Source organism: Chanodichthys erythropterus, chromosome 22 (assembly GCF_024489055.1).
Source record: "Chanodichthys erythropterus isolate Z2021 chromosome 22, ASM2448905v1, whole genome shotgun sequence".
NCBI lineage: Eukaryota > Metazoa > Chordata > Actinopteri > Cypriniformes > Xenocyprididae > Chanodichthys > Chanodichthys erythropterus.
In genome coordinates, this window is record NC_090242.1 from 11324239 (window position 1) to 11336469 (window position 12231).

General features: G+C 35.6%; 1 protein-coding gene across 3 annotated transcripts in view; it reads left to right on the top strand.

The window, feature by feature from the left end:
* Positions 1-5873, top strand: part of slc4a4b (solute carrier family 4 member 4b) — a 58589-nt gene extending 52716 nt beyond the window's left edge. For 2 of the 3 annotated variants that reach the window (XM_067376409.1, XM_067376411.1), the window contains exons 24-27: positions 649-810; positions 902-995; positions 2664-2719; positions 4139-5873. In XM_067376409.1, coding sequence (XP_067232510.1) covers positions 649-810; positions 902-995; positions 2664-2698 — 291 coding nt within the window. In that variant the 3' untranslated portion in view covers positions 2699-2719; positions 4139-5873. The remainder of the gene's footprint in view (positions 1-648; positions 811-901; positions 996-2663; positions 2720-4138) is intronic. The other variant, XM_067376410.1, reaches the window with a different exon arrangement.
* Positions 5874-12231: the final 6358 nt, after the last annotated feature.

The following is a 12231-nucleotide window of genomic DNA, read 5'->3' on the forward strand; positions in this document are numbered from 1 at the left end:
TTTGGTTGCTCAACAACAACAATACTGAAGAATCTCACGCAGCCAAAATGAGGATTGTCAGTAACGTGTTCAGCCTTACGTTGTTCAAACCGGAGTCGACACTGATGGAGAGACTACTTTTAGAATGAAACTGGACGTTTCTGAATGGTTAGTGGATAAATTTATATAGCTGCTGTGGAGTTGATTCAACTCATCGACTAGCATCTGTCGTCATGTTAATCTTTTGTGCAAATCCAGCGTTGAATTGACCCTCGTTTGTGAAGCAGTCCGGCGTAAAATGATGGCATGGTAACAACACTCTACTACAACAACTCTTCCTCTTCTCTAAAGCAGCCCAACATGGCCTCACCCCCTTTGTTGTGTGTTGTCGGGGGCAGGGCTTATGGAAATTTGGGGGTTTGTGATGTCACTAACCCAGGAAGAAGCTTCTTGTAGTCCCTACCAGCCATTTTTTGTAGTCCTTAAAAAAACGATTTCAATAGGTTCAAAAAAGGTTTCAAAAAGGTTCAATAAAGCTTTACATTTAAAAAAAAGTTAATTTTCTGGCTATTCTTTCATATGTCAGGTGTACAGTTGACCCAAGAACTCTACAGCCAAAGATGGTTCTTTGCCAAACACGTCTGAGATCTTTTTCTGTTGGTTTTCTAGATTCTTGCGTTGGTCGCGGTGAGAAAAGCCATGGATTATGTGTTCTCGCAGCATGATCTCAGTTACCTGGATGACGTCATGCCTGAGAAAGACAAGAAGAAGAAGGAGGATGAGAAGAAGAAGAAGAAAAAGAAAGGAAGCATTGACAGTGACATGAACGACGTGAGTTGAATCTCTTCATTTGTTCGTGTGTTTAGAACTTGTGTTGATGTAAAACTCCAATGGTATGAATATCCCACCCCTGCGTTCACAGTCGGATTTTCCTGCCATTGAGAATGTTCCCAGCATAAAGATCTCCATGGAGACCATGGAACAGGATCCAGTGCTGGGGGAGAAGCCCTCAGACAGTAAGTAAACACACAGGGTTTCCCTTGACCTCACGCAGGGGTTCCAGCAGTCACTCTGTCCTGTTACTAACAACTTTAATAATGGCTTTTCCCTTCCCTCTTCTTGCTGTCGTCACACTCTCCTTCGTGATTTCTCCAGAAAACATCTCTAAATCCCGTCTTTCTCTTTGTTTACGGTGTTGCTTGGTTTCCTGGTCTGTGTGGATCAATAATCCGCTCTTAACCGATAACAAATGCTTAATCACTATAGCGTAACTTTGTGTGTATGTATTAATGAAGTAAACATGCAATCAAAACGGGCCCTATTTACTTTCCTGATACATGTTCCTGCTCTCTTTGAGCATGGTTCATTCCAAAAAAAAATATTTGTTTCCATAATCTTTCATCAGAATAACTTTTTGCCTAAGCCCTCTTATTTCTCAATCTATCCAAGCACCTGGATTTATTCTGGTCTATAGGGATGGGAATTATGTGGAATTGAATGATTAACAATTTCAGGACCATAATGGTTGCGATGATGATTCTCTTTTGTAATTCTTAGAAGAAACAATGGACAGTGTTTGATCAAATAATCCCTGTTGTATTCACAACCCTCATATTGTTACCTACAGTTCAAAAGTTTAGGGTCAGTAAGAAAGTAATACTTTTACTCATCAAGGATGCATTAAACTAGTCAAAAGTGACAATGGAAATATAAAAAAAGCTGTTCTTTTGAACTTTTTGAACTTGAAAAAATATCTCAGTAAGATCTTTCTGAAGATGAAAAGCATGAAATGGTGCAATATCTTGGAAAAGACATGAAAACAACATATTTTGCGAAAACTGAATAGAGATTGTTTATGAACAGTCAAAAGATTTAGAGCACAGAAGATAAAATGATAATGATAATTGATAAAATGATAATCCTCCCATGCTTTACTCACCCTCAAGCCATCTATATGACTATACTCTTTCAGACGAACACAGTCAGTTATATATAATATCCTGGCTCTTCCAAGCTTTATAATGGGAGTGAAAGGGGCTTCAAAGATTTTGAAGTCCAAAAAAGTGAATAATTATTGAGTAGCAAATCATCATATTAGAATGATTTCTGAGGGATCATGTGACACTGAAGACTGTACAATGATGCTGAAAATTCAGCTTTGGATCACAGGAATAAATTACATTTAAAAAAAATATTCAAATAAAAAAATACAGTTCTTTTAAATTGTAAGAATATTTCACAATATTACTGTTTTTAGTGTATTTTTGATCAAATAAATGCAGCCTTGGTGAACAGAAGAAACTTCTTTCAAAATCATTAAAAAAAACCTTGACCCCAATCCCACAAAAATATGTTTCCACATGTTTTTGTTGACTCACATGCACATCTGACATAACAATAAGCTGCAATAATCATCATTCCATATATAGCCTTACTTTTTTCATTGAATATCCTGTTTTCACTCAGAAGTATGTCACATTACAGAAATAAATTGGATTGCAAACACAGTCTCATGTTGACTTTATCTAGATGGATCTGCATTTCCTGTTCTTTGCCTCTTTTAATTTTAACCACTAACCATCAAGTCCTTTTCAGCTGCCCCACTGTATATGAACACTCTGAGATTTGATCATCTGCCATGTGTGTATATGTATATTAACAATACATTTCTTTGTATCTTATAGGAAATAAGCCCATGTCCTTCCTCACTCCCTACTGATGGAAAGCACTTTTTCCCAAGGTAAGTGTGTGTCTGTGTGTGAACAAGTTTGGCTATACTTGTGAGGGCCAAATGACCTCACTTATTGAAATATTACGAGGACATTTTATTGGTCGTCACTAGTTAAAAAGGCTTATAAATCGGACAAAACATGTCTTTTTTTTCTTCAGTTGAAAATAAATTAAGGTTTTTTAGGAAAACATTCCAGGAATATAGTGGACTTCAACGGTTACAAATGGGTTGAAGGTCCAAATTAGTTTCAGAGCAGCTTCAAAGAGCCCCGTTGTAAAGATCATGCATGACGTAGGTGGAAGTACCGAGCAAGTGTTTACAAAGAGAACGTGCAAAGACTAAGTCCAACAGCCTTTACAAAAAATGATTAAACAACGATGTCGGACGATTTTTAAAGGAGAAAATTAATTGAAGTTTTTTCGCCCTACCGCGGTACTTCCGCCTATGTCAGCTGTGACCTTTCCAAAGTGATTACATAATGCGTGGCGCTTCACAGAGCAGTGCAAGACAAGCATTTGTGGTTAAAAAGTACATAATAAATTTTGACCAATTGTTTCGCAAGATTAGTCCTTTTATTCCTTATCTGGGATCGCCCTATGAAGCTGCATTGAAACTGCAATTTGGACATTCAACCCGTCGGTAGCTGTTGAGTTCACTATACGGAGAAAAATCCTGGAATGTTTTCCCCTTAATTTTGTTTCGACTGAAGAAAGAAAGATATGAAAATCTTGGATGACATGGGGGAGAATAAATTATCAGGAAATTTTCATTCTGAAATGAACTAAACCTTCAAGGGTTTGGATTAGGCACTAGTTGCGATAGTTAAGCTTAGGGTAAGGGTCTAGAGATTGCATTGTGTCAGTGAATCTCCTCACAAAGATAGCTGTACAAACATGAGTCAGTAGGGCTGAGCTTGTGTGAACATGCATGTCTATAATTAACCAGTTTAGATCAGCAGGAATTTCATGTCGGCTCAGGCTGGTTTATAGTGGTTAGCACTTACCATATGATTTTAGTCTTAAAGGGATAATTCACCCCAAAATTAATACTTTTTATCATCTTTCATCCAAACCTGTATAAATTGTTTTGTTCTGTTGAGCACAAAGGAAGATATTTTGAAGAAAGTTTATAACCAGGCCACTTTGGGGCACCATTGACTTCCATAGTAGGAAAAAAAATACTATGGAAGTCAATGGTGGCCCAGAAGAAAATGTTTTCCTTTGTGTTCAACAGAACAAAGAAATTTATACAGGTTTGGAACAACTTGACTATGAGTAAATGATTTTTGGGTGAACTATCCTTTTAACTGTGGCCTTAAAACAGTCAATTAGTATAATACATTATGCATGTCTATGAATTCATATGCTTATGTATGTAAGGCTAAATATTTAGAAATATCTAACAGCTCTTACTTTTGCTTTCACCTAGTCAGGATTTAAACCCTTTTAAGAAGATGGTGCCTCAGATCAGAATCGATTTGGACTCCGACGACAACAAATTCTTCTGGAAAACATCCTCTGAAACATCCCTTTAAGCACTCCTGAAAACACTTTCATACACACGTTTAGGTCCAGATGATGGTTTAGTCATTCAGCTAAACAAAAAAATGAAAAACTTTGCTGCATGTTTCTTTTCAAAGTCCAAACTAGTAGACATGTTTTATTTTAACACTACAACCAATTGCACAAACACAAAACTCTTTACCAAAGAGTCAAATTTTATTTTATTTTTTAACAGCTCAATGACGTTTTGGTAGCTTTAGCCTACTGTTGGAAGGTTGAGGAGAAGGAAGTATTTTTGCTATGGATTTAGTTTTAGGTTCTGGGTCCAGACTGATTTTTTTTGTTCCAATGAATTCAGATCATTTTTATAACCATAATATTTTATTAAACAGAATGATGACATAATCTTAATCATTTAGAATCCAATTGTATAAAATAAATTTGCAGTTTGAGTTTTTACTTTGGCCAAATAACTGCACTTCATTCAAATGAGCACATTAGATCAAATTTAAAAAAAAATTTAATTGAACAAATTAGTATTAGTGATACTTTGCGTTTTCCGTTTTGAGTCTTTTAGAAGCCTATTTAAGCGTTATATTATGTACCACAATTGTGGGCGTTAACTATCCCAATAAGGGAAACTGCCGTTTTAATGACACAATTCGCCTACTTAAATCGTTCCTGTACTTAAGAAGACACTTAAAAAAAAGTGGGAAACACTCGATATGAATATAATTTCCTAGTTCTACCTCTTAAAATGGACTGTAGGTGCCAGGCACTTGTTTGAGTGAAGCATTTCTCTATGCAGTGCGTTACGGATGTCACTTGACCAGAAGAGTGACCGCCGCGCGGGAATGCCTCTTCAACGTTCTTCTGTTCTGGCTACGAAATTCCTTCGGCCCTTTTGTGAACTGAAGATCTGTTTCTTTCTTCGTAAATGACGATCTATAACAGGGCGGACACTTTCAATGTGATTGCGTTCTATGTATTTACTATGAAGCAGTTGATTTATGTTGATTTTATTATCTGGATATTTTTATTGTACTTTTTTTTTTTTAAGAAGTAATGCTGTAGATAGAGACATCTTTTATACTGAGATGAGAAGTGTAAGGACTTAATAATGAGATTTAATGTGGAACAGCTGCACCAAAGTGACAGCAATACGCGAATTTCTTTGTTTTTTGTGTGTGTTTGAGAACTTAAATGCTGCCATTAAGACAGATCATTTTCTTTTACGTTCAGCACGAGGATATTTCAGTCAGCGAATCCGGTATAGAATGTTTATATCGTTAAAACTTGAATATATATAGACACAAGTCAGTGTTTGTACATACTATCTCGTCATCAATAATGTCTTCCATTTCTTTTGATTGTATCAAACTGCCTGTGCATTTTCAAGGACTGAACTGTTTTAGCGAGATGCATATGCAAGATGACGATTTCATAAATCATTTCTTTTTAGATGCATCGCTGTTTTTATTTTAAACCTGTTGAGATGTATTTATTGCCCTTCTGTTCTCTTCTGGAAGCTGTCTTACTCTCTGATTATACCGATGACGCTACAGGCAATAATGAGATTAACAGTTGATCACTGTTCTGTAAAAGGGAATCACCCTGTAGCTCTGTGAGGCGATGGGCAAATTAAAGCAATTATTAAAACTCATTCTCATGGTGTGATTCATTCAAATGAGCTTTTATTTGAATAAGAATATTGTTCACTACACATAGCCTATAAGGAGACTTGTATGATGGCCTATTCGTTGTAAATTTAAAATTGATTTGAATTGATAAGTTTAAAAATTACCAATAATTCTCTAAATGCAGTTTAAAACACACTTATCACCTACAGAAAAAAAATAAACCTTGAGGTGCTGCAGGCCAAAGTGGATATGTAACAGAACCTGAAACAGGAATCTGGGTCTAATCTGGATAAAAGCCCAGAGACGTTGTGTTCTAGTCCTTGTAATCTCTGACCTTCAGATCTGGAATGATCTCCCTCCTTCCTTACCTGTCTGAATCCCACATCCCACCTAACAAAGATAGACTGTGTTCCAAATTATTATGCAAGTGAGATATCAGTAGAATTTCAGTACAATACACATTCAGATTTGAGTTTTTCAAAGAAAGTCTTTGTTTTAGTTCTCATATCTTTTTAGATAACCGCTATCAATCTCAGACAGGTTTAAGTAGTTTACCAGGTCTTCTTAGGTAAATGGAAAACCTACTTAAAGAGGTTGTTCCACATTATTAAGCAAGTCACAGTTCTTCTCATGCAGTATGGGAAGGAAGTAAGATCTTTCTGAAGATGAAAAGCATGAAATGGTTCAATATCTTGCAAAAGACATGAAAACAACATATTTTGCGAAAACTGAATAGAGATTGTTTATGAACAGTCAAAAGATTTAGAGCACATAAGATAAAATGATAATGATAATTGATAAAATGATAATCATCCCATGCTTTACTTTAATATCCTGGCTCTTCCAAGCTTTCTAATGGGAGTGAAAGGGTCTTCAAAGATTTTGAAGTCCAAAAAAGTGAATCCATCGATCTTAATCCATACTCCAGTGGGTTAATAAAGGCCTTCTGAAGGAAAGCGGTGGGTTTTTGTAAGAAAAATATCCATATTTAAAACTTTATAAACTAAAATAACTAGCTTCAAGCAAATGGCAAATCGATTTACCGCAAAAGAGTAACCTCTGACTTGACGCATGACATTTTGAAGAACGCGGAAATGCAGAGGATAGAGCAAACAACACACTGGTCACGAATTAGAAGTCTAAAATGAGAATTTTTAAAGAGAAATGAGAGAAGAGGAGCTTGAGTCTGTTGTCCAGCCTCATTTGTTTGAACCGCGAGAGGTGTCTGAGCTTACGATACTACATCCTACATCATGCGTTGCTTCAGAAGTTACTCATTTGGCGCAAGTCGATTTACAGGTCATCTGCTGGAAGCTAGTTATTTTAAGATTTAAATATGAATATCAGAGATGTAAAGAGTACCTGAAAACCATACTTGAATAAAAGTACAGATACCTTACAGCAAAAATTACTCGATTACAAGTTACAAATCACCAATTCCTATATACGACTTGAATAAAAGTTAGGCCCGGTTTCACAGACAGAGCTTGGCCTAAGTCAGGATTAGGCCTTCAATTAGGGTATTTAAGTTGCTTTTATAAACATACACTAGAAAAAAACATTACAGGTGTTCATCTTGAGTCAAAACAATGGCACTGACATATTTTAAATTATGTCAGTACAAGTTGCTTTAATTTTAAAACAGCTCAAACATGCATTTTAGTCTGGGACTAGCTTAAGCCTTGTCTGTGAAACCAAGGGATAGAGTATCTGATTTTAAGAGTACTTAAGTATTTTACTCATACTGAATGTAGGCTCAAAGATGCACTAGTCCCTGACACAAGAAACATTCAGTGAAAAACAATACATTCATGAAGAGGATAATCACATTTACTTCCTAAAATCAAAATAAAACTGAACACCTCGACATTGCACTAAATCAAGGTCGACACAACAGCCTCTTAAATGTCTACAAACTCTCAAGTCTCGGTTAAGTTCAAGAGCACAAAAAGGCCATAAGTAAACCAATATCCTTCAAAATGGTCTTAAATATAACAGATCAATTAAAATAATATTAAGTAAAATTAAGTCAAAGTCAGCTTGCACTGGATGTGCTGGTTTCGGCCTCATCACCGGCTGCAATCATGTCCTCATCTACTAAATCAAACTTACCTGCTAATGCGCTCGCATTAGTTATTTTGTTGACAAGTTTGGGTGAGTAAAGTCAAAACGCACAAGATATAGTACCTTCAATGGCCTTAGATGGCGATATCGCTTCTTTATTAGAAACAAACTGCTGCAGAAAAAGTTAGGTGCCATGCAAAATGTAATGTGTAATTGCTTTGCTCATCACAAATGTATTGGAGTAAAAAGTACATTTACTTGTTCAAAAATGTAATCAAGTAGAGAGTAAAAGTTGCTAATATCTTTGATACTTGGTACAACTACAAAGTAGCCTTAAAGATACTTAAGTACAGTTATTAATTACATTTACTCAAATACTTTACACCAGTATTTTTCCTAAAAAAACCCATCGCTTCGATTCTGAAGGCCCACTGGAGCTGTATGGATTTCTTTTATGATGGATGAATGGATGCACTTTTTTTGGACTTCAAAATCATGAGTCCATTCACTACCATTATAAAGCTTGGAAGAGCCAGGATATTTTTAAATATAACTCTGATTGTGTTAGTCTGAAAGAAGATAGTCATATAAATGTCTTGAGGACTGAGTGATAATTTTCATTTTTGGGTGAACTATCCCTTTAAGGGACGTTTCTGTCAAACAAATTAATTATATTAAAAGGGCAGCTGTAAAAAGCCACTATTGAGTAGCAAACAGGTATTTGAAGCTGCTGGTGTCTCTGGAGTTTCAATAACCTCTCCATGTAGGCTGGCAGTTGGGCATAAATTTGCATTTTAGCCACTTCTAACCAAAACTCACAAAGAGAAACGTTTACAATGGGTTTAGAAATACGTGAAGACTCATTTTTAAATAGTTGACGAATGCTGTGCTGTAATGGATGGTCCAGATGGATGTAATTCTGGATGGTTCCAACAAGACTGTGATGTTTTCAAGGGCTTCCGGGCTGCCTGGAATATGTCAAATGACTTCTGCAAGATATGTGGAGTTTATAACTGACCATTTTCTGCTATGGTATAAACAGAAGGAATGTGATGTAAAACGATTTTCATTCAGGACAATACAGTTTTCCATGTTGCAAAAACACCACAGCAATAGCCTGTTTGAAAATGTATTTGAGTCATTCCACGAAACCGGTACGATTTGGATTTTTTACCAAAATGTATTACTTTTCTGAACACCCCACAACATTAATGACATATTTAACTTCCAGAAAAACATATTTTCCCATTTCAGGCATCAAATCCCTCTTATTATTGGTCATTATTTTAAGTTATGGACACTATAAGAGCTCTCTGAATATTATTATAAAATGTATTTGTGATAAAATCAACACTTTCCTATTAATCAGATGTCCCTCACACTAATTCAGTAATTGCAAATATAAAAGTTACATAAAATCTCACACTTTTGCTATACTAAAGCCTGAAATGGGCACTTTTTGTGACAGCAACCTCATCATTTTTTATCAAAGGCTTAAAGGAATAGTTCACCCAAAAATGAAAATTTTATGTTTATCTGCTTACCCCCAGCGCATCCAAGATGTAGGTGACTTTGTTTCTTCAGTAGAACACAAATTATGGTTTTTAACTCCAACCGTTGCCGTATGTCAGTGTTATAATGCAAGTGAATGGGAACTTTATCAATAAGAGTAGAAAAAACTTGCATAGACAAATTCAAATTAAACCCTGCGGCTTGTGACACATTGATGTGCTAAGACACGAAACAATCGGTTTGTGTGAGAAACCGAACAGTATTTATATCATTTTTTACCTCTAAAACACCACTATGTCCAACTGCGTTCAGCACTCGGTTAGTGAGGTCTGATTGCGCTCTGACAACAGAAGTGATGTCTCACGCTTATACTTCAATGAGTGTGAGACATCACTTCAGTTGTCAGAGCGCGATCAGACCTTACCAACCGAATGCTGAACGCAGTTGGACATAGTGGTGTTTTAGAGGTAAAAAAATAATATAAATACTGTTTGGTTTCTCGCACAAACTGTTTGTTTCGTGTTTTAGGACATCAATGTGTTTAATTTGAATAGTTTTCTATCTTTAATTGGTTGAGTCGTTAAGCTTGACAAACACAATTTCACAACATAATTTAGTTATAATTATTAAAGAAGGTGCTAACTTGCCTGTGTTTGCTCACAATGTTGTTCAGAAGACTTCTATGATGTCAGACTTCTATGATGTATTAATGATGTCACATAAGTATCAGTTTATTACATCACCTACGGACTTATAATGAACAGTAACAAAGATGACTTCCTGGTTAACATTCTTATGCTGGGAAAATTTTATATACACAAATCTAAGTACTTGAAGGTGAAACCAATGTTTTATGTATTTCATAATGAGTAAAGCCCTCAAAGTGATGAAAAAGAAAAATGCAATAAAGCTTTTTTCCACTATAGAAGAATATGATTTAAAAGAAAAACCCTAGCCCCCTTTATCAGATTTTATTTAATTATTTATTTTACTATTATTTTGCTTTTATCTGTTATATTGTATTCTCTCATGCACCTGTTCTGTAAATTGTAATGCAACTATGTGTTAATAATGCCATGTTGTTTGTACATTACTAATTGGTTAATAATAATAATAATTAAAAAAAAAAGGTATCAGTTCGATTTATTATAGGGGGATAATGGTTTGTGTAACAGGGTTGAGGGGTTACTGAGGTAAGGAACTAAATAATGTGGTTTTAATGAATAATCATGAATTTACTTAGAAAAAACATTACCAACAAAAAAGCACAGATGGATATTTATGATATTAATGGTAAAATGAATGAACTTTTCTCTCATTTTATTATTCATATCCCAAGAACATAGAAGGCCTCGAGGGACGTGACAAAATAATTGGTGTCAACTGAAAAAAAAGAAAGAATAATAACTTCTAATATGAAGAAACAATGTATGTCATGTTTTTAAACATTACCAAAGGAGACATTATAATTAATACAAAAAGCTTTTAAAAATATATTTTGTTGACCCAACAGACTGAAAAAGGTCAGAAGGACTCCAATCGTACTGGTTTCTTGGAATGACTCATTTCTTCACCCACTGTAAACGTTTCTCATGAAACAATGTTTTTGTGCAAACTTTCTAACTTAACTTTAAACGAACTCGCTCCTGGAATAATGTTTGTTCAGGAGAAAATCTTCACTAAAGTTCTGCAAACCTGTTGTTCCCTGTTAGCAGGGGTAACATTCTCATTTCTTGCACCTCTCTGACCAAATCCTTGACATCTAGTCTCGTCGTAATCGCTTCACTCACATGTTCCGCTGAGATAAACCGTGTTTGCACGCAGATGAACAGGAGAATGGCTGCTCATTATTTAAATTGCTCACTATCACGGCATAGGCCACTTTCAAAAAGATAAACAGAGCTGAGATTCGCATATTTTCCATCTCAGCAGGCTAATCGACGGATTCTCATCACGGGAATGGATTTAGCACGTAATGAAGCAAAAAGACACCGGACTAAATGTCATCACATGGTTGGACAACTTTAATAAGGAGCTGTTAGTAGTTACTTTGATCATCTCCTGATATGTGGCTTTTCTCAGGAATTTCACCTCACTGTCGTGCGTTGGACGATCCAGCTGTCCTGCACTGATAATGGGATGTACGCAAACGCACGTCTGCTCTGTTAACCCATGGGTCACAGTGGAGCAATAAGTAAGTGGGTAGGGTTAACCTCTAGGATCGAGCCGAGGACTTTCCATTTACCAGCATTGCCACACCACCCCCTAAATGTTTTACCACACGTCAAAAACGTTTTTGAAATAATTACACAGTTATACATTTTTTTGAATATGAATCTTTCGAAATAAATTATGTATTTATGTGGTGAATACGACAGTCAATCATAATGTGGCTCTTCAATAACTGCCTTGATTCATCATCAGAGAATCATCCACTGTCTTGTTGCGACATCTACTGGCCATTTATCAAAATTGCGAGAGAGTACAACACTTTGCTTCCTGATTGTGGATATTAAAGTGTTAGTTCACCCAAAAATGAAAATAACGTAATTTATTACTCACCCTCATGTCGTTCACCACCCGTAAGACGTTTAAGATATTTTTGATGAAATTCGATGGCTCAGTGAGGCCTCTATTTCCAGCAAGATAATTAAAACTTTAAGAAAGCTACTAAAGACCTATTTAAAACAGTTCACGTGACTACAGTAAATCTTAATATTATAAAGCGACGAGAATACTGTTTGTGAGCCTAAAAACAAAATAACGACTTTTCAACAATATTTATTGATTTCAAAACACTGCT